The sequence below is a fragment of the Podarcis muralis genome, chromosome 16, assembly GCF_964188315.1.
Source record: "Podarcis muralis chromosome 16, rPodMur119.hap1.1, whole genome shotgun sequence".
In the NCBI taxonomy this organism is placed as follows: Eukaryota; Metazoa; Chordata; class Lepidosauria; order Squamata; family Lacertidae; genus Podarcis; species Podarcis muralis.
Genome location: NC_135670.1, coordinates 26060636 through 26083760, shown reverse-complemented (window position 1 = coordinate 26083760; position 23125 = coordinate 26060636). Strand labels below are relative to the sequence as shown.

The 23125-nt window shown below is 45.8% G+C and overlaps 1 protein-coding gene across 1 annotated transcript; it reads right to left on the bottom strand.

The window, feature by feature from the left end:
- Nucleotides 1–1668: 1668 nt before the first annotated feature.
- MLEC (malectin) lies at nt 1669–21945 on the bottom strand. Its single transcript, XM_028709012.2, has 5 exons — nt 21563–21945; nt 14753–14931; nt 13328–13504; nt 10427–10484; nt 1669–9373 (listed from the first exon to the last, which is right to left on the bottom strand). The coding sequence occupies exons 1-5, from the start codon at nt 21804–21806 to the stop codon at nt 9144–9146; spliced, it is 888 nt and encodes a 295-aa protein (XP_028564845.1). The 5' UTR covers nt 21807–21945; the 3' UTR covers nt 1669–9143.
- Nucleotides 21946–23125: the final 1180 nt, after the last annotated feature.

The window sequence follows — 23125 nt, the reverse complement described above, 5'->3', positions numbered from 1 at the left end:
ATGGTGGGTGGGGCGAAGGACGCCGCGCGCACGCGCACTCCGGAAGGAAGCACCTCGGAGGGGCTGTTGCGGTTTTGGAAGGGGGTGGCGGCGCGAAGCGGTTTGGGGCGCATCTGGACAGGGCAGGCAGGCAGGCAAATCTCCGTAAGGGGGATTTTGGGCAGCGAAACCGAAACGTTGCAGGACTTTCCTCCTCCGCAGCTGAATGCTTCATGGGGAAAGATAGCCGCGCGTAGAGGACAGTCCTCTGTTTTGAAAAGCTGCCGGGTCCTTGCCAGAAAAAAGCGGACCAGAAAGGGGCCTTGGAACTACCCATTCAGTTACTATTAATTAAATTAATTAGTTTGACTTTTTATTATATTTTTCTCTGTGCTGAAACTCGCCCAGAGTGGCAGGAGAAACCCAGTCAGATGTGCGGAGTATAAATAAGACTATTATTATCATTATATTATTATTACTAGCTTTTTTTCTTTTGCTATGGCAAGGCGGATTAGGTGTCTTCCCCACTACGATGAGATCTACTTCATTGTTTGTGAGTCATTGTTTCTACGTTTGCTTCCACACATGCAAATCATCACGTGCAAACTTCATACACATTTTTGTGTTTTCCACCCGGCTACTCTGCAAACTCCGGCCAGGCAGGCTGCTTCTGGGCCACCACCAAGAACCCACCGACAGTCATCTACAGCTGCACATAGCAGCAGGTCAGCAGCAGATTTCTCTTCTCCATGTGGTATAATGGCTGAAGTAACAAAACTCTGCACACTGTGATACCAGCACTGGCTTTCAGTCACTGCTGACTGGGCACTCACATCTCACCCTCCCTATGACATGGCAGCCAGGGGTGTTTTGGGTTTTTTTTTTTTTTAAAAAGAATGTTTCACCTTCCGTCTTTTGCTTTTTCTCTTAAAAATTGAAGCTAGAAATAAAATTCTGGTGCTGGTGAAGCCCACTTTAAATCAGGCTCTGTTATGTGCCTATTCTACTCTAGTGCATAACAAAATAAATATTTCCAAAGAGGGGATGATGAATCACACATTGATCATGCCCAGAGCCTTGGCACAAGACAGGAGAGAGAATTGAACAAGGCCCAGCCACTGGACCAATTCAAGATTTAAGGGTCAGGTAGGAATGGACTTCTTTGCTTTTCCTATGCTTGGGGTACTGTCTAATCCATTTCCGAATCTAAGGCGACACCACAGAATTCAGCCAGCTGCAGCTTTATTATCACATACCCTCTACAAAATACATTTCCCCTTTTTAAAAATTGGACCCACTATTTACTAAATGTATGCTTGCACCCATTCACAGAACGGGATTTGATGTGGAGGAATAGGACTCCCAACTCACACATGAGCCACTCAGGATCAGAAAAGTTTAAATGCACAAGCCACTAGAATAGAGAGAAATGAGATGCCACCGCCATAGGGATGAGCAACAGGGCAGTTTTCAGCAGAGGCAGGAGAAGAGTTGCTCGGATGCTGTAATAATTCTGAGTTGTGGTGATGGGGTTTTAAAAATTAAGTCTCTTTGGCAGCCTGCAATAGCTGCTGCAGTGCGGTTTAAGCCTCTGGCTCCATACAGCTGAGAGCTATGAACATTTTCTCTGACATAAATATGTCCCTCATTTATTTATTTATTTGTAAGAAAAACACCAGTTCCTTTGAGTGACAATATAATTTTGTTTTTATTTATTTTTAAACACACTGCTGGTTAAAACTGCCAGCCAGTAGATTTCTGAACATTTCCCCTCAAACCAGACATCCTGGGAGAAAGAAAAGTAAACCCAAGAAAATTTAATTTGTTAAAAAAAACCAGCCAGCTAAATGTATCAGGGGTGAAAATGGGGAGAAGAGAAATAAAGCAAGAATAATTCACTCATACCTGTTCCACTTCCCCAGGAATTTTTTTGGGGGGTAGTCCTTTTGCAAAGCCAGTACAATCACACGCACACACACACACCTGTGCTTTTTACCCTTTGCCCAAAGTTATTAAAAAACAAAACATATAGCAATAAGAAAAGCTGCAGATAATTAGACATAGAAAGCAAGAGATGGTTAAAGACACAACCCTCCTTCAAAATCAGGAATTAACTTTGAAAGTTACAGAACTACCAGTACAGAAACTGATTCCATAAAGCTTAGGCTTGTAACCTTCAAGCTTACATCTGGCTTGTCCTAAGAGCCCAGGAGATCAGCTGCCTGAAAGCACATCAATGCCTCATAAGTAAGCAGGGGCACAGATCCAAGCTTCATGTGTGGTGTGGGAGAGATTAATAGGATCCCAGCACGGTAAAGCAAGATGGGCCTCAATCATCTGAAAACTGCAGGAGTTCAAAGTTCCCACCTGCTTTAACAGTGATAAAGAGTATAATCTTGCCGAACAACTGATGGACAGGACAGGGGTCTAAGTTTGACCCTACCTGCTTAGGAAGTAAAGGGGAGGGGGAGGAAAATGGCCTTTCCCCTGGAGTAACAGAAGGCACTCCCTAAAGGCACCCCAAAGATCACCCCACGTAAATGTGAAAGGCACAGGAGAATCCCATGATGTGTTCAATAAAGGAGGACAAAATAGTCCCTGTCAGAGGCCACTAACCTGCTCCTGGATCTTCACTGCACTCATGACACAAGTTTTTTCCAGTGAAAGAAGGCATGCATAGCCTTTTAAAGCCTCCCCAGCTGGCCCTACAGACTATTAGTCTTCTTTCCTGCTTTTCTCCCCTTCCATCACTCAGTCCTTCAGACACCAGGTTTTCCTGGGCAGTCAGGAAGCTTTGTGGGGGAGTGGGTGATGAACCTCAAGGACTGGGGCAACTTGCCCCACGAGTTCTGGAAAGAGGCTGCGGTTAAGGATACCTTAAGACTTCTGGGTCTGAGATTTTCTGTGTTTCTATAGACCCATACAAAGCCTCTAAGGGAACAGGCTGCAGGCAGACAGTTTCTGTAAAACCTTTCCTTAATTGCAGACAACACTGACACACCCACGATTTCCTCCTCAAGAGAGAGATCTTTTGCGAGATAGTCAAGGTACCAGAGCATAAAAGCATCCATGGGAGGGTGGAAAGCACTTCAGTTTGTTAGAATAAAGCATCTGCCCAAGGCAGGGGGGAAGAAGGGACAGTAATAAAGGGGTGGTGGTAAAGCATTTGATCAACACTGGCCCTTTCTGAACGGACAAAGTATACGCAACACCCCATAAAAGAATATCATCTCTTCAAAACCATTTCTCTAATGTTTAACTATAAGTATCTCCCCAGCTCTGGCAGAGATCCTTTCTACAACAGCTTACCCAACCTGGTGCCCTCCAGATTTTCAGACTAAAACTTCCATCGGCTTCAAGCTAGCACAGCTGTGCTGATGGGGGATATAGCCCCAAAAATCTGAAGGGCACTAGGTTGGTGAAGACTGCTCTATGCTAATGCCAGCAGTTGCGATCACGATGAAAATGTTTTGGTGCTGCTGCTGCAATGGTCATGAGTTCCAGTGGCCTTTAAACACACTCTCCTTCTTCCTTAAGCTAAGATCAGGAAGTGCCAGACCCCAAGACAATAGTCTATTGACTAAAACTTCCTCTTGTTCCCCATTGGGTGGGGGGAGAGAGAACAACTGCAAGTTCAGACAGTATTTTGACCCTGCAAGCTTATGTTGAACAATCATTACTGAAGAAAGAAGCAATGCTTTAATCTGCATCCAACGCTATCATTGGAAGAAGCTTAGGCTCAGAGGCTCAGTTGATTTTACCCTTGTGGATGTCTTGGGAGACCAAGAACAGATGCATATCATACATTTAAAGGACCTCCAATGCATATTTAAAGCACATGACTTTAAAGGCGCTGGGACTTGTAGCTCTGTGAGGGGGGGGGGAAATAGTTCTCAGCACCCTTTGGAGGAAGTCATGTGCTTCAAATGTACAGGTGTGGATCTGCCCTAACACTTTTGCGACTGGTTTCTTTCCCAAGTCCTGACCCTCGTTTTCTCTTCATCATATATAAAGCCAGGCTGCCTGATCCAACGGCTTCATCTCATTTTCTGGATGCTTTGATTCATGGTGCACTTAAAGAGGATTCTGTTTCAATCCAATCATATGACTGCACCGTGATCTCAGGATGATATGGGAACAACATACTCCCAACATGCTGTAAGAGATGGTGTCTATCAGGAGGAGTCTCAAACTGCCTCATAAAACAGCAAACTCTCATAGCTGTGTCCCAGCACAGGAAAGGGCACTTGCACCAACCTGCTCTACCTGCCAGGAGGGCATGTATTAGTGCTGAGACAATGCAAGGTGCTGGGGAGGAAGTCTTGCCTGCTGTCACAGCATGGAGTGCTAGCAAATCCCAGTGCCTTGTAGAACTGGACGTTAACATCAAATCACCTGGGAGGCAGAAGGCTGGCCCCATGCTCCTCTTCTACCATTTTGTTCTAACCCAGTACCTGCAACACAAGAATCCAACATAGGGGTAGAACAATTCTGAAAGCCCAACCATTGACAGGCACTGAATATAAATATGCATGCTCTGAACTGATGCCAAGTCCCGGTTGTAGATCAGGATAGTCTCGATCAATGACTGTTTAGATCAGCCTTTCCCAAAGTGATCCTTCTAGGTGTTCTGAACTGTAACTCCCATCAGTCCCAACCAGATTGCCCAATAGTTAGGGATTATATTATGGGAACCTTTGCTAACTGGTCTCCATCAGATGTTTTGGAGCACAAGTTCCCACTGGGGACCGATGCAAGATGTATTTCAACATGTCTGAAGTACACCAAGTTAGCGAAGGCTGGACCAGAGGGTTCTACTCAGAAGATATATCTGGAATTGCTGAGGAATTAAGCTTCCATTCTACAGTTCAGGTTTAGATGTGCTTTGTGGCACCTGCCAGTTTGCCTTCTCCGAAGCACAACTAAACTTGAAGTGTAAGAATGGAAGCTCTCCCTAGCTCACCAGCATTTCCTGACAATGCATGGAGTAAGATGCACAGAGGCTGAACTTCACTGCGGTTTTTGCATTTGTAAATGAGGAATGTCTGGTTCACAGGAGACAGCTTTCCCACTCATCCCACACACATTTGTCTGTTTGAAAAAGAGGAAACAGAAGTTCCTTAGAACAGAAGCTTCATTACAAGCAGAACCTGTTGTCATTTCACTACCTGAAAAATAAAGAAGGCACAAAAAAGATGGAGACACATAAGATTCAACTTTGGCATTCCTTCGGTTTCCACCTGCAACGTCCTCCAAAATAAAAATAAAATAAAATAGTGCAGCTCACTGCTACCTCTTAGATGCCAAACATTAGGAAAGGAAGAAAGTGCCCAAGTTGTCTTGTTGCAACTTAATTCAAAAAGAGCAAGCTTATCAGAGGAGCTCTTTCTCAGATCTCCCAAAGCAAGGGCAGCATTTGGCAAACCCAAACTTTTCATTGCACAGCAACTGGAGCTGAGGGTGTCTTTGTAGGCAAAGTGACCAGATCATTTTTCATATCCCAAGCATGGGAATCTCAAGACAATCTCAGCCCTTTCACTGAATCTTTTTTTAATGGGACAGCTTTTGAATCAGCCAGTACTCTATCGCCTTTGAGAACCTTCAAGATTATAGGGGAGAGAAACAAAATCACATCATTTCCTCACTGCGTGCAAGTGCTCTTGCAGCAAGGACCAATTTCTGACCTCACCACCAAATCCTGCTCAACCGCACTGCATACATTTCAAGTCCTGCCTTACATCAAATGGCATCTTTCCCTCTTAATGAAACAGATGGGAACACAGACACATTCAGGGAGGCGGTTAGTACCCATCAGTGCCCTCAAAGCAAGAAGGTACAGGGCTGGAGAGAAAAGGGGATGAAAGTGGGCTTGTAAGTTCCTACTGGGTAGTGGAAACTTGGCCCTAAACTGTTGCCCTCCAAATGTTCTGGACTCCCACTTCCATCAGCCTCAGCCAGTATAGTCATAGGATGCTGGGTCTGATGGGAGTGGGGCTCCAAAACATCTGGAGGGAGGGCAATAAGTTGGGGAAGGCCAACGCTACCAATGAGTTACCTGGCAGGCAGAGGACTTGCTGCATGGTCCTCTTCTCCTGTGGCACCATTTTGCTTGAACCCTGTACTAGCTGCAGTTTTTCTTAAACTCTGGCCTTGTTCTGGGAGGGGTTAAACCTGCACTTCACCCTGCTTCGACCCTCAGAGGACATAAGATGCCCTGCCTGGGATGGAATCCTGCAATTCTAAAGGAATCAGGCTGCCTTCACGACATGCTAGCAGTTCTGTTTATCTGTCATTCCCAAATGGGCCCAGAAATAAGCAGCTGTCAAAAAGGAAGTTAAATATGCAGGATCATAACGCACGAATGGTATGAAGACAAAAGCAGCCACCCACACTCAAGGCCATGTACCTGAGCTCACATCCCACCTTCCTGCTGTGAAGAGATTAAGCCAGCCAGACCTAACTGTGGCAGAGTTCAAATCAAACCCTTTGGAAAAGAGCTGGTATTGAAAAGACACAGCGCTGCTTCCCTGCTCTGTATAGCAAGCTCTAGTACTGGGAGAAGGGGCAGATGGAAGGAGTAAACAGCAGGATGGCAGTGCAATGGGACACCCGGCTTCCAAGCTCAGGGATTATTCCACATCCCTGCCAGTATCTGCAGTTATGTGTTTAGATGAGGCTCAACAACCACGGAGAACAAAAACTGGGCAGACGGGTGGTGGTGAAAGAGGAGAAGCAGGATTCACTGGGGCCAAAGACGCAGCAGGAGGTTGAATCTGGACAGGCTCTCCTTTAAGCCAAGCAGCTAAGGGTTGGGTGGAGGAAAAGAAGTATCTGGTTGAGTTTAATGCATTTATTGGCAATGTGAAACAAAGGCCCCTTTCAGATACAATTTCCCCATCGAGACTGTACCTGGGAGGAAATCAGCAGAGGACCTCAAGGGGCACATATGCCCCAACTGTTAACACAGGACAACTTATAGTAACAAACTGCAAACTTCTGCACTCTGAAGAAGGGGTGAAGGAAGCTGCTCAGGGCTCAGGGCTCCCAAACTAGGCCAGTCTTGCCAAGGACTGCAGGACAGAGGACACAAAAAAGCTGCCAGCCACATACTAAGACATCCTCAAGTGACTGTGTAAGGAAATGGCAGGAAGTTTATTGTGTGTGTGTTTGGAGCAGAGGGAAATAAGGGTACAGGGAAGGAGCACAATGAAGAGGCGACAGTCTGGATCAGCCACAATGGTCGGTCTAGGCAAGACCACTTCGGCTGGTGACATGAGGAGAAAGATTGCCTGCAAAAAATGGGTGCAAGGGGGGCTCCAGCCTTGCCAGTTGCCAAGTGCCAACTAATGCCCAGTTCACAGTTATGCAAGAATCTTCACTGTGCAGAAAGACAAGACAAAAAGCGAAATCTGCTTCTTTAAGCCAACAACTGGAGATGCACCCTCTGTTTAGTTTCCCCATGAAAGGCCTTTCTCTATGGTGTTTTGTCCCTGAACTGGACTGCCAATTCTCACTCTCTTGTCATAGCAATGGAAAACCAGAAAGCCACAAGAACCCAATGTACAGATTTAAAATAATTCTCCCTGTTTTCACCGGGAAGCGGGAATCAGACAGGCCCTGCGATGTAGGTGTCACTGAAAACTGATCACAATCCAGGTCAATATGACAGCTCTCTCCTATACCACAGAAGGTTAAAGTGGGCATCTCTCTTGGTCATATTCTGAAACCGCCTCCCCAAAACGAGGAAAGGAGAAGATACCTACTTGGCTCATCCTTTCACAGTGCATCACAACTATTATGGCGGCACAGGATTTGCCACTATACAATCTGCAGTTCTTGGGATGGTACTCCTTTCTTTAAGGGCTATTTCAGACTGTTAATGTTAATCTCCCAGAATTGGGGGGGGGGGGGGGGAGAGAAACAACCAGAAACTGGTGGCAAGCAAACCAGTGAAAGTGAGATACACCTGATAATTCAAAAACAAAACACTGGCACTTGGTTTTTCAAGTCGATTTAAAAACACAAATACACAAACATAACACAACTGAAGCATTTCAAGGAGGTCCAGGGACATGGAGACAAGTTGTGACAGAGGTCTCCCTGTGCTGGTGCTCCTAAAAACAAATGAAAAAATGCCTTCTTCAGCTCAAAAGGTGGCAGGTCTCCTGGAACAAGGGAGATTAAAAGGCCACCAAGGAAATCAAAAAGATCCTAAATCTTTGCCAGAACTCCAATCTTTACGTACCAAGTTCTCATCAGGGACATGCAGAATGGAAAGGGGTCCTGAGTGTTGAAACAGGTGTGTGTGTGTGTACGCGTGTGTGCACGCACGTGCATTAGAATAGAGGGACATTTAAAGCAACAATTGATGGGGCATTAGAGGAAATCCCCCAAGGACAAGCAAATGGGAAGTGGGAACCATTCAGGGACAAACAAAGGGTGCTGTGTCGAGAAAAGAAACTGCCCTCTGGAGGCTTAAGCCTTTCCAGAGTGGCCGGTCAGATGCTGCAGTGACCATGGAAAAAACATTTCTCCCAGGCAGGGCAGCTGAACAAGACCAACCTGTTCATCCTGCTCCAGTCACCAAAAGCCTTTCTACCCAAACAGCAAGGGCGAGCCTCTCTCTCTTTCAGAAAAGAAAAGAAGTACCATGGGTTGAGTTACAAACATTTCAGCAGGAGTCAAAAAGCCAGCCTATTTTCCCCACCCCCGCAAGCAGTCCCAGCACAAACGTGGATTATTCCAGCCAAGGCTGTGTGATGGCAAAGTCTGCTTCTTCATGCCAACATTTGGAGACGTGCCCCTCCCTGTTCGTTCTCCCCGCTGCTCGCCCTTGCCCCTCCATCCTGCTGTTCTCTGGGAAGATAGTTCATCTGCATCTTAGAGCCAGAACTACCCAGGCTTTGCTTTCAAGATTCTCTGGACCAGAAAGGTGGCGGCTCATGGTGCAGCTGGGTGGCTCAAGGAGGCGGCAGTTGCTGCGAGGGTGGGTAGGTGAAGGCTGCCTTCCTCAAAGAGGATGATGCAAGCTTGCCCTTTATTGTACCTGCTGCTCCTTAACAAACCTTTAAAAATTTTCCTTAAATTATGAGAAACCGAAAGAGCCTCCGCGCTTGGTCCAACTCCTCCCCTCTGGCCGGCCACTGGCCTTGCAGTCTCGTGCTTCACAACCTGCACAGGCAGAAGAGGGTAGGAATGAAGACACCAAAGGCCACTAATATAGGGAACATGAGGCTGCTGTTGTCCGAGGCATAGGGGTTTGGTGTGCGGGGGCCTGACTGGACCCGGTTCTTATTGGTCTGCTTTTTAGTGCTGGAGCCTTCTTCATACTCCTCTTCGTCTTCCTCCTCTTCTTTCTTCTCCAGGCCGGGGTGGGGCTGTAGCTTTGGGACATCTGTGGGAGGGAAGAGAAGGAGAAATGCCAGGGTCTGTGATGTACGCAGAACAAAGCCAACTGGAGTGTCCTAGAAAAACCTTCTCCGACTTCAGGAAAACCACTCTGTTTCCCAAAATTATTCCAAATTTGGCAAAAACTGAAGTTTTGCCATCCAAACTGGTTAACACTGAACCATATCATTTAATCTTTTCTCTTTTTTGAAGTTTAATACTTTTTTAAACATTAAAAGAACACATAATTAGCAAGAGAGACTTTTGAGACTCTTCATATAGCGAGCTTATTGGGGATTAATTACTACCCGACACTGACTTTGCATGTAAATCCTGCAAATTAATTAGCGTTCTTTTAATTTTTTCCATTTAAAAACATTTGGTCTTCAGTATATTGCTTGCTTAAAAAAAAAGTCTTTGAAACAGGAAAAATAAAACCACAAGACAATAAAATAATAATCATAATAATTAGAGAAAGATTAAAGAAGAATGAGTGGTGTAAAATATATTCCACAGTAGAATTCAAGGTTCATATTTGTACCAAACATACCAAATATTCATGAATGCTGCCAAATAAATTCACATTTAGTAAGAATGTTGCCACACATCATTTATTCTAAGCAGAGAGATCTGTGTTTGTTGGTGCAACATTTGTCTAATGTGGGTGTCTGTACAGAGATGCACAGATGGAAATTGGTCCAAATCAGAGAATGTCCTGCAAGATCCACAAGGATGCAGAAGAGCCATGCTAGACCACATTAAAACGCCTACCAGATGCCAGACTAATTTCTCCACAATAGCCACCCAGATACCTCTTGGAAAGCCCAACAGCAAAAGCTCTCTCCCACTGTTGCTCCCCAGACACAGATACTCAGAATACTGAGAACCTCAACCAGGGGCAAGTTGAAGCTTTCCTTTGTTCCTATGAGGGTGTCATGGAATGGGGTCTAAGGGAGGAATAGGGTCTTACTTGAGCAAACTTTTTGACTGCAGTAACAGAAAAGGCAACTGGTGACCAGGAGGAGGTTGAAATTGGAGGGGTTATAAGAAATAAACTTACCGTCCACTGTTCCCCGGAGGACGTATAGTGCACAGACTTTTGGATTATCATAGTACCCCTGTAAAGAAAGAAGGAAGCAGAGATGAGCTTCATTCTCTGTCAGCTACTCCAAAATTGTCTACAATGCTGATTCATATAAACCATACAGGTTTTAGAAATTCTGAATATTGAGTGGTATATAAATACTTGAAATGAATGAATGAATGACTAAATAAGATAAAAAAATAGTTTGAAGTCATCAGTTCCTTTAAAAATTAGACCTTTATTTACAACAAAAACAAAGTTAAGTTTAAAGTATTTGAAATCTATGGGTCTGAATGGCAAAAAAGGGAGGGGGAATCCAAGTTTGAATATTAGGGGAACATTCAAATTTGAGGAAGGCAAGGGTTCTCAAATTCAGTAACACTTCCAATAAAGGCAGCTTAAACCACTGATTTAAAGTACGGTGGTACCTCGGTTTTTGAACAGCACAGTTCCCGACCAACTTGGAACTTGAATGCTGCAAACCTGGAATTCAGTGTTCTGGTTTGCAAACTTTGCTTCAGAAGCTGAATGTGCTCCTGAGCTTCCGTTTTCACTGTTGCACTGCTAATTTGCGTCCCCCCATTGTAATCAAAGCCTTTTTCCTCCCATTTTTACGGTTGGGCTGCTAATTTGTGTTCCCCTTCCCCCCCGTAATCAAAACCTTCCATTTCCAATTGCAGTGTTCTGAGGTGGTATTTGGAGCTTATATTTGGTGTTTTAGTTTTTGCTAATCTTTTTTGCGTTTTTGTGGCTTTTTTGTTTTTGTGACTGTGGTTTGTTCTTCGTTTTATGATTGATTGATTGATTGATTGATTGTGACTGCTGAAATGGATAAAAGCCCCCCATCCAAACAATGACTATCATCAGTGCTGGTAAGAAAAAGTAATAATTTTTATCATGTACATTGATTATTGTTTTCATTTTATTGATCAATGATCTTGTTAGATAGTAAAATTCATGTTAAATTGCTGTTTTAGGGATTGTTTTTAAACGTCTGCATTACTTTCTATGGAAAAGCGCACCTTGGTATTGGAATGCTTTGGTTTTGGAACAGACTTCCGGAACGGATTAAGTTTGAGAACCAAGGTACTACTGTAATAAAAAAGCACTGATCTATATCAAGTTTTCAACTTACTCATTCAAAGATTTAAAAGACAAATTCATGTGCAAATTCATGTGATTACTAGATACACATAAAATGTTTCTATTTGCAGCTATGCAGAGCCAAAAACCTCTGGGCATGCAATCCATGTGCCTTCTGTAATATACAGAAGCTTTGGTCAACATGGGTTTACAGGGGGTGGGGGAGACAAGACATCCAAGGAAAGGGATGTCGAGGGGGAAAATAGAGGATGGAGACCAGCTGGACAATGTCAGAACAAAGTGATGAGATGCAGGCAGGCATTTATAGCCAGGCTGATCTCTCCTTGCTGATGGGTGCTGAAAGGGGTGCTGTGGTTCCTGATGGTGCCAGAGGCAAGAACATGTTTCTCTTCATTTTTGCAATCCAAATATTATAGGCAGTGTTTTTTTTTGTTTTTTTTTGCAGGGGTGGATGCTGCTTCTCTGGCTAGTGGAATGGAGCCAGAATTGTTTCCCCCTTGTGATGCTCTATCTAGGAGCCAGATGTGTGTGTGTGTGTGTGTGTGTGTGTGTGTGTGTGTGTGTGTACACAAAGAACTTTCCAGTAGTCCTAGGCCCCTGTACTGCCTAACAGCTGCAGTCATGGGTTGCTTCTCTTGGCTTCCACAGCCTCAGGGCAACTATTCGGTTCTCTATGTACATGTAAGGCTCTGAAGAAAGAGCCATGAAGGCTCAGGGCTGAGAAGCTCCTAGACACACAAACTGGCAGTTACTGAGCAGGACAGTCCATTTCCACAACATGGAAGTAAATAGAGTAGCCATTTCATCTGATATCTGCCATGGCCCAAAATATTTCAGCAAAGCAGAAAGTGGAATATCCGAGAGCAAAACCTGTACACATCTCTGTACCTCTTGCTTGTTTAGTTGTATTTTAAAACACATATTGAAAGCCACCTTGAGAACTCTGGTTAATAGATGAGCATAAATACTCCAAGCAAACATATGAAGATTTACTTCCATATCATGCTTGTATTCCATGTAGATATAATTGTAAACCAAGTTATGTAAGGACACAATGTCAACACATTTTATTAAGACATTTTACAATTTTGTTTTGTTTTCTTTTTAATTCATCTGGGAAAGGGGTGAAATTCCTTAAATCTCTGTTAATATGGCCCTGGAATACTATTTTGGATAGCCCAAATGTTGTGGAAATTTGCTTACTCACTAACATCATTCCATTGTCAATAGGATTTCTGATCTTTTAAAAGAGGGATATTTTTCTCTCAGACGTAAGAAGGGAAATATGTCAAGGGAAAGCTTGCCCACACAGCTTGCAGGTGCAGTCCTATTGCAGCCCTTGTTTCAAATCCTGCTTGGGGGTTTAACATAGGCATAGACATAGGGGGTTTAGCATAGGTTGGCCATTGTGAGAATAGGATGCTGGACTTGGCCTGATTGAGCAGGCTCTTCTTATGTTCAGGACCTTTGCCAGCAGAGGCTGCATCAGATCTGACTTCCCTACAAACATTTCTCCATGTTCAGCACTTAACCTTTCTCAAAAGGCATGAGTGGTAGCCCTTTACCTGAATGAAGAGAGGCCGGATCAAGAACATGACAAAACCCATCATCACTGAGAATCAAACCTGCTCTTGCCTAAGCCTCCTCCTGGGGATAGTTGGGCCAGGGGGCTTAGCAATATATAAGGAATGAGTGAACCTTCCTAATCCATACCTTGTAAGAGAGAGGGGGGGGGGGGGGAGAAGCCACTTGTGAGCAATGGCCTTTTCTTACCTTGACAAACTCAATGTTGAGTTTTCCTGTGAAAGTTGAGACCTCTCCCTGGACGCTCAGCTTCCCTTTCTTGATGCCAATTGGAATAATCTCATCATGCGCTGTGCTGTGTCCGACTCGGTCGAAAATGTCCAAGTCCTTCACCACCACATGGCCATTCAAGCGCACATCAAAAACCTTTGGAAAGAAATATGGCAAAGGAATGAGGCCTCTTGCAGAGTAGAAGTCAGATCAGGAGCAAAGATGGGAGGACAACAAGCTATGGATTGGAGGAACGCCGATGCAGGAAAATCATCCTGACCTTGCTACTGTGCAGGGCCAGGAGAGCAGCCTAACTGACATCTTTCATGGGCGTAGCAGCATGCAAATTTTCAAGTTTACACAAACTTCTTAGGGAGGATGGAAGTAGCTGCCTTTCCATACTGCCCAGTGAAAAATCCTGTGTAACTCAAAAAGCCTACATGTGATGCTACCGACAGTCATTGAACTAAGAGAGATGCTGCCTGGCTGATTTTGTATCTCAGCTGGAGGAGTGTGTTTGTGCCAAGACCTGGAACTCATCTATTGGCAGAAAAGCAATTTCCTTAGCTGGTCAAATAAAGAAGACAAGCAACTTTTGGTTTTGCTTGTAAAATAGGTCTCTATTTTATGGGAAAGGGCCTGAACTCAGTGGTAGGGCCTCTAGCAGCCAGGGAGGTTGGGTGAGAGGGCTGCCCCAGGGTCATGGGGTCGTGGGTTCAAGTCCCAAAAAGATTCCTGCATTGCAGGGGTTGGACTAGATGATCCTCGTGGTCCCGTCCAACTCTACAATTCTATAACCACAACCCGTCAATACAACCGACTGAAAAGAGCAGCAGCAAAAACATATTTCAGACCTGCAAGGACACACTTTTGATCTCTAGTGCAATGGGTGACACTGTATAGGAAGGGTCTTGGCTCAGTGGTAGAGCATCTGCTTTGAATGTAGAAAGTTCCTGGTTCAATCTATGGTGCCTCCAGGGTGGTCTGGGAGAGACCCCTGTCTGAAGCTCAGGAGAGCTGTGGCCAGTCAGGGTACAAGCTAATGAACTAAATGACCTGGGTCATAAGAAAGTAACTTCCTATATTCCCATGACAAAGGTCAGTTAACCAACTGGTAACAGTGACTTCCACCAGCAGAAATGGTGGTGACAGGTCCTGGTCCCCCCCCCCCCCGAAAGAGCATCTGTGTGTATGACTCCAGGATACTTCATTTCGGGGGGGGGGGGGCATGAGTTCTGTTGTATGCTGGAAGAGTGAAGGCAAGCACCCCCACGCTGGGAAAGGTGTGCATGCTTGAGTCCCACATACGCTTATGGCAATACCAGCAGGCCTCTGGCACCTGACCCAACCACTGATGGGTGTTACTCAAGGAAGTCCTTCCAGAACACAGTACTTTTTTTTTACCTTCTGCTGGGACTGTGCAAAATAGACTTCAGCAAACTTCAGCACAAGAACGTAGTCTCCTTCCTCCTTGATGGGGACCTCATAGCCAAAGGTTTCCTCATTGTAGCGTTCTGTCTGGTAGAGAATCTGATCCTCTGGATTGGATCGCAAGATCGGCAGTTTCATGCCATAATCGGAGGCTGGATTCCAAAAAGAAATAGCAACTCTCTCAAAATACTTGCTGGAGTTTACCTCTGGCCTGTAATCCCTCCCTCCTTCCCACACTTCTGGCTACCCACCTGTCCCTACCAAGAGCTCCTCACCCAAACTCAGCATTTTAAGGGCAAAGTCCTAGATCAGGGAGCAGATCGGGTGGCTGGAACACTCTGTGAGAAAGACTACAGCAGAGGTGGGGATCCTCAGGCCCATTGGCTAAATGTGGTCCTCTGTGTTTCTCTGCGTGGTCCTCAGGGCTCTCTCCACGTCCTGCTCTGCACCTTCAGGGTTTTTACTTGGGTGGACTGTATCCTTGTGCTCTAACAATGCCTCTTGCTTACCTGGATATGGAGGTGTAAGTGTGTAGAAACCACTGACTTTTGCATGGATGGAATACAGCCTGCCCACTTTTGCCTCTGGTCCTGCCCACCACTGGCATATCCCCCACGCCAAGTTTGCTCACAAAGAAATTTGGCCCTGGACCATGACATTCGAAAGAAATCCCCACCCCTGAACTATGTCACACATGCACATATATGCCTTAATTTCTCACTTATAGATGTCACTATCTGAAAAAGAGATGAACACAAATGAACTCCTTGGGTGGAAGTTCCTACAAACTCTCACATGAAAGACACACTTGATGCTGCGATCCACAAGTGACAAACACATAGGTGAACTGGTCCTCTTTGGGGACCACTTGCTGAGCTTTCAGTTGGGTCTGAGTCAGCAATGATAATCCCCTCTACATGTTCCTCTTTCAAAAAGATGATCTTTGAGAAGCTTTTGTGTTCCAAGAAGACCTCTGACACAAGACCACAGAGTCACTTCACAGTTTTGCAGGGCACTGGAGTCTTGCTCTACATGCCAGAAGCAACTAGTCTCTCTCATTGAATTTGGGGCAGGGTGTGGGGAGAAAAAGCTTTTATGCACAGTGTTACGAGGCCCAAGTTAGCTGTACCTTCCATGTACCTTGAAGAAATGACATTGGACTACCCACTTTTTCATGATCAGATATCTGGGCCTATGTTACCATGACCAACCGGAGGCGTGAAGTTTGTTATGCTTCCACAGAAGACTTTGCAATTTTCATAATCAAATTTAAGGGCAACCAACACACTACCCCTAGAGGTTACTGCTGGGCACCTGCCAGATCAGCTGCTCCAATCTGCTCTCCTTTCCATCAGCCTCTTCTGAGGGATGGACCACTCGGCTATATGGGAGCAACTGAATAATCCAAAGACTCCTGAGTGCAGAAACACCACAAACAACTCCTTCAGGGGAGGCTGCCCACTGCACCTCTGCATGAACCAAGTAACACAGAGCTTGGGCTCTTCTGAGGGTTATGAAAGTGTGTATTGTTTCCTTCTAAAAGTAATGCTTTCCAGGGTGGGGGATGCCTCAGCTATCAGCAGTTTGAGAAAGGCCTGCTGCAAACTGCAGGGTGCATACAAGCCGAGCAGCTAGAACAGCTGTGGACTCATAGAGAAATACTTCTAGAAGCAGCCAAACATAGCTCTTCCAAAGAAAGCCTGCATGAATGATAGAAAATTAAAACCATCACCACCTCCTTGCTTTTGCTAGCAATGAGTAGCATAGTTTGGGGAGGGGGAAATGGTCAAACTGAAAACGGTGGGGTTGAGTGGATCACCCACAAGAAAAACAGGCCAATTCCTCTCTCGACTTTTCTTTCAGAATAAAGACTGGTTAATGTGTGAGTTCTGTGTTTCTGCTGGGCTACAGATTTGAGTACAGAGTCAAACCCCTCTCTGCAGCTGTAAATACAGGAGGAAACTGCTGCCAGCCCCACCTTTGATGGAGCTTTGAAGGAGGCTTACATGCGGTCTAGCCCTATGCCACTTCAAACACCTGCCTGAGCACAGTGACACCAATGGTCCTGAGTTCACTGACAGTCTGTTCCTTCCTTCCCACCCACCTCATAGCACTTTGGAAATAGACGTGTTGTTGGTTTGGCTATTTTAGCTACCAGGAAGGCTGTGCTCAGAACCAGTGTGACAAGGTGTGTCTGAACCCACATGGATGTCCTGCACTTATGTGTACTCCTGCAAACACTACCAAGAGGTTTAGGACCTTTTGCTATAGTTACAATGTGTGTTTGTTATGAATATGTGTTTGTCCATAACCTTATACCCACAAGAAATTATCTGGCAAAAGGAATAGTTTGGCTTATTGCATGAAATGAACGTTGCAGAATATACAGATGCTGCTTCGGACAGCAAAGCTACAATATAAGCAAGCAGCAAATTTTATAGTACATACACATCCTGATCTAAAGAGTAAAAGAAGAGTCCCTATCAAAAGCCTAGAGAGAGTATGTGACATTTGTCACAGACCCACGCTAAAAGTTAAGCAAGGGAGTACTTTACTCCAATGAACATAAAGAGTGCCCGGTGGATCAGATCAAAGGTCTACTGAGTTCATCACTCTGTTCCCACATTGGACAAACACATGCCTCCTCTGGAAAGCTCATAATCAGGATATGAGTGCAAGAGCACTCTACCTACTTGTGACTTCCAGCAGCACTGGAGGCAGAGCATAGGCATTGTGGCCAGTACCCACGGATAGCCTTTATCCTCCATGACTTTGTCTAAAACCCTTTTAAAGCCATCCAGGTTGGTGGCCATCACTACATCTAGTGAGAGCAAATCCCAGAGTTTAACTATGCACCGTGTGAAGAAGTACTTTCTTTTCTCTGTCCTGAAGCTTCCAACATTCAGCTTCAGTGGATGGCTCTGAGTTCTAGTATTATGAGAGTGGGAAGCAAAGTTATCCTTGTCCACTTTCTCCATACCATGCAAAACTTTTTAATGCCCTCACTATATTTTCTTTCTAAAGTTAATGCTCCAACCAATGTAACCTTCCTCATGTAGGAGGGGTTGTTCCAGCCTTGATCATTCTGTTTTCTCTTTTCTGAACCTATTCCAGTCCTACAATAACTTTTGAGGTGCAGCAATCAGAATTGCTCTTGCTTGTAAAAGAAATTGTTTTTAATCCTCATTTCTTGCCGAACAGAGCAATTTGAAAGGGAGGAGGCAGGTTGTACGCACAGAAAAAATAAATCTTTAGCAGTGACACTTAACTATTCAAGGTAAGCAATATTTGTACTAACTTGGCATGGCTCTGAGTGAGAAATCTGGATTTTTACTTGGTACAATGGTGCTAAGAATATTTGAAACAAGAAGACAAGAAGCTTCTGCAACATGATTACAAGAAAGGGATATACTTCAAAACCACATCCTAGAACTTTAAGTTTGGAAAGTGATTCTAAAGGTAATCTAGTCCAACCCCAATACCCAGTACAGGAATCTTACAACACCTCAGAGAACCATCCCACCTCTGCTTACAGACTTCTAGCAAATGAGAGCCTGCCATCTGCCAAGGCAGTCTATTCCATTGTCAAACAGCTCTAATCATTAGCAAGTGTCTCCTAACATTTCATCCAAATGTGCTTCCTTGAAATTTCCACCCTCTGCTAAGCAAGATATTGAGCAAGACTAGAATGCATGGTAGACTAGAAACATGACTGCAGCTTACAACCTGTATTGCACAATCATGGAGTCTGTTAAGACGTTTTCCCCATCATGCCTCCCCACCCCAACGAGACGGAAGTGTACAACTGTGCACTGCAGTGTTGTGGCAAAGTCCTTTGTACACTTGAAATCTCCTTGCAGAAGTTTGCCTCTCAGCCTAGATTTGGCTGGCTACCTGACAATTAGCAGGCACAGACGCCAGCAGCCAGCGTAAGCCAAGAGTTTGGATTAGATGTAAGAAGAAAAACTGCAGCCAAGCGAGAGAGAAAGCAACACGCACATGCACCTTGGTGAAATTAGCCTGGAAGGATTGTGAACTTCTGGGTAAATGACAGAGAACACAAGGGGCTCTCTTTAAGAAGCTGAGCAGTGGCTTAACATATGGTGTCCTCCAACACCTGAAAGGATCAGCACAGCACAGAAGGAAGGAGAAGGTTAACAGTGAATATGTAAATAAAAAGGAAAAAAATGGTTGGGGCCGTCTTGTAACACAAGCAGCTATGAGTCTGATAATGAGCAGCTTCCGGCTTACAGTAACCACAAACGGTTCCCAAGAAAAGCACCTGGAACCTTCGCGGGACTCATTTTAGCAAGAGTCAGCAGTCACCCTACCCATCTCTACAGAAACCCACCCCACCCTGTGTCGTGCACCAACCAAAATGGGAGCAGACCACATGCTCATTAAGTGTCCAGTCCCCATGTTTGCTGTTCCCCGTTCATAAGCTAGATTATAAGGGAAAGGGGGACAGCCCCTGAAGGGACAAAGTCCAGCCGCAAGAGAGGCCAATGCAGTGTGCATTTAGAAAGGGATCTGGGTGAAAAGAGGACACAAATGGAGGGGTTGTGTGGAGCAAAAGAGACAGAAGCTGGCTCAGTCCTGGGTGAAGGAAGAGCAGAACGAAGGGAAGCAGGTCATTGCAGCAAACAGGAGGAACAGTGGGAGCAGCCTTTCAAGGTCACAGGAGATGGGTTACCCTAAGCATGTGTTCACTCCCTTCATTTCATAGCTCAAGAGAGTGGCAAGGTGGAGTAATATTGTGCTGCTTTGAATTTCTACTTCTAAAGAAAGGAGAGTTGACATCATGACAGCATAGGAAATATGGTGGGGTTCTGTGAATGCAAATATGGGTGCAGGAGAGGTGGAATGTGGGACAAAAAACAACTTGCCCAGGAGACAAGGCAGGAGCCCAGAGGACAAAAAAAACCCCCTGAGGACAGGGATTCTCTCTTTTTAAAACTGGTCTGTAAGCTGCTCTGAGGGCTTTTTAAAGCTGCAAATTGGGGGATTGGGGGTAAGAATGCTTTCAACAAGTAAAAAATAAAAGCAGAGACAATACTTTATTCTAGCATAAAGAAAACTAGAATTTATATGGCAAGTAATATGATTTTTTTTGCAATTGACTCAAGTGTTTTGGAGTGTTCTAAGCATTTTGCCTACATTCTCTCAGAACCATCAGAACAACTGTGCAAGGGTAGGCCATTGTCCCAAGTTTGCACCTCGGTGGGTGGGGTAAGAGACTGGCTGTGCATCAGAGAATAGCTTGCCTAAAGCAACCCAGGGAGTTCACTGCTGGGGTAATATTTGAACTGGGGACTTTCCAGGCTACCATCTCAGCTGCTACACCAGCTTCAAACTATTATTAACCACTATTGCATCATACAGTAACGATAGGGTCACATAACCCACTTTAGCCAGAGTTTTGTTGTTAAGAGCAGAGTAGTTTCTTTCTCAGTTAGTGTTTCCAATTCATGTTAGCAGGCATGAACATTCCACATGGCATCTTACTGCTACTAATGACATTAATCCAGCTCAGTCAATCTGGAGCTAAACAAGAGCATGGCTTTATAATTCCAGTGGAAAGGGCTCTTAGGAAAGGAAGCAGCAGCAGACTTGCTGGAGTAATAATATAAAGAATTGCCCTGCTGAACCAGACCAAAGCCCCCTTAGTTCAGCATTCTGCCTCCAAAGGAGCCACTCTAGTTGCATCACATTCACAGATGTGCTGCCTCTGCATATAGTTCCACGTAGTTAACATGGCAAGCAGCAATTGATAAGATTTGTGTAGGTATGCCTACACAAAACCACCTAGTGGCTGGCTATGCCATGCCTTCTAACAACTGCAAGTTCCATTATAGCAGCCTTCCTCAACCTAGTTGTTTTAAGCTAAAACTTCCACCAGCCTCAGCATCATAGATGGATGTGCTGATTGGGGTTGATGGGCATTGTAGTCCCAAACAACTGGTGGGCACCAAATTGTCAAAGTCCATATTATGTGTTATATGAAGAAGTGCTCCTAATTCTGAACCTATCTGCCAACAGCCTCCATTGACAACTCTGAATTCTAGCACCAAACAAGAAAAGCAACTATATGCACCATGCATAACTTTATAAGCCTCTACCCTCATCTGTCTTCAACTGGTGGGTTGTGACCCTACCTGGTCACAGCCTGATCCAAGGTGAGTCACAGCAGCAGCACTTCCACCATAGAAATATACAGAAGAAAATTAAGAAATGGGCCCCCAAACACATGTCCAGATTAAAGGTGGGTGCAAAGTAAAAAAAAAAAAAAAACCATTGATGACTACCTAGCACCCAGTGTCTGCAACAAATGCTCTAAGAGCTGGTATGAGGGCGCCATAGTTGTTCTCACCGCTACCACATCAGGCATCCTACCCCTGCGCATGAAAGCTGCATTTTACTATTACACCCAACAAACCACCCCATCTCTCCCTGCTGCTTTTAACAGAAGCCACCTAAGGCAACCTTTTTCCAGGAAAGGAGTGGGTTGGTCCAGATGTTTTGGGCTACAACTCCCCATTTTGGGCCAGTAGTGCAAAACCTATGGTGGATCCCCTTTCCCTGCTCAACTCAGTTGGCTGCCTTAAGTCCTTTTTAAAAAAATTAAAATGTGGGTGTAAGGACTACGATTGCTAAGGACAATCCTTCACCTATAGGTGTATTATTCCTGGTGGTGGTGATGGGAGATATTGAACTACGCGTCCCCCCTCAACTCCCGTGGCAGTGAGTTCCACAGGCTGACCAGGCCCGTCTGGACGTTCTCACCTCGTCCCACCCGTCCTTCGAGGGGGTCCTTCCGGAAGTGGATGCCGTGGACGTCCACATGGGCCTCTCCGCCCGCGTTGACCGCCCAGATCACGTTCTCCGTCAGGCCGGCGCCTTCCACGGCGTGAGGCGGCTGCGGCGGGAGCAGCAAGAGCATCAGCGCCGGCAGCAGGACGGAAGCGGCCAGGAGCGGCGGCCCGCTTGAACCCGCCGCCGCCACCGGAACCGCCGCCACCACCGCCATCTCTGGCTCCTTCCTGGCTCCTCAGCTCGGCAACGGTCCCGCCCCGCCGCGGCCTCAGCCGCCGCCGCGGTGCCTCCTGCTCATGCCGCCCGCGCCTCACACCGACACCGCCGCTTCGGCCTCAGCCGCAAGGGGGCACCCTAACCCGCTAGCCTTTGCCGGCTGCCCGCGACGCCGGCCAATCGCCGCGCGGCGTGGCGGGCCCTCTTCTTCCCGTTGGCTGCCGGAGCCCCGCTATTTGCATATCGGCAGAGCGCGCGCGGGGAGGGAGAAAGAAGAAGCAAGTTGCGTTGAGAGCGCACCAGCCGTGGGAAGTGGAGACGGGCTGGCGGACAGGCAACTCTGGAGGAGCAGGACCGGGCGGTTGGGGTGTACCATTTGCTCAATGACGCGAGGGGGGGGGGAGAGAGAAAGCGTTTCAACCGTCACAGCGCGCGCGCTTCCCGCCTTCCATTCTCAGAGTGCGTGGCGCGTTCCATGTGGTGTGGTCCATTTTATTAACGCGGTGGAAACAATTCGCTTTCTACTTCGGAATGCCTAAACTGTTTGTATAAAATTTGTATAAAAATAAACCACGATAGGAGAGGAGGGGAAACGGCGTTGCCTTTTTCCTGGTAACCCATTTGGCTTGAACGGTCCCTTAGGAATTCACCCCCCCTTCCTCTAAACGTGTTGGTAAGCCCCGAGATCGACCAATCACAAAGCTACAGCGCGGCTGATGAGCGCAGGTAATGATGGGGATTTAGCGCCAGAAGGAAGCCGGAAGCCGGCGCTTGGGCCCTCGGAGGCCTAGTTGTAGTCATGGCAACCGACTCCACTCCTCCACCAGCCAGTTTTTATAGTCCTGTAGACTCTTGAGTGTTAGACTCTTGACTGACATGAGTTTGATCAAACTGCGGGAGGCGGTGGAAGACAGGAGTGCCTGGCGTGCTCTGGTCCATGGGGTCACGAAGAGGTGGACACGACTAAACGACTAAACAACAACAGATGGCAGGACTCTTGGAACTGATCTCAGAAAGTTGAGAGAAAAATTGTTAGAACGATTATACCTTAGAACTGTTTTTAAAAGTATACAGACTAAACCAGCTGCAGCCCCTAACTCAATATACCTGGGAATAAACCCGATTGAATTCAATGGGACTTCTGAGCAATGGTGGTTAGAAGTTCAAAGGAGGAAGTTTCATTGAACTCAGTGGGGCTTCCAAGTATCCATACACAAAATTGTACTTTTAGGACAGGAGGAAAGCCCGTTGAGGCTTCATATGGGATCAGTGTACAAAATAGCCAAATAAGTACAGTGGTACCTCGGGTTACATACG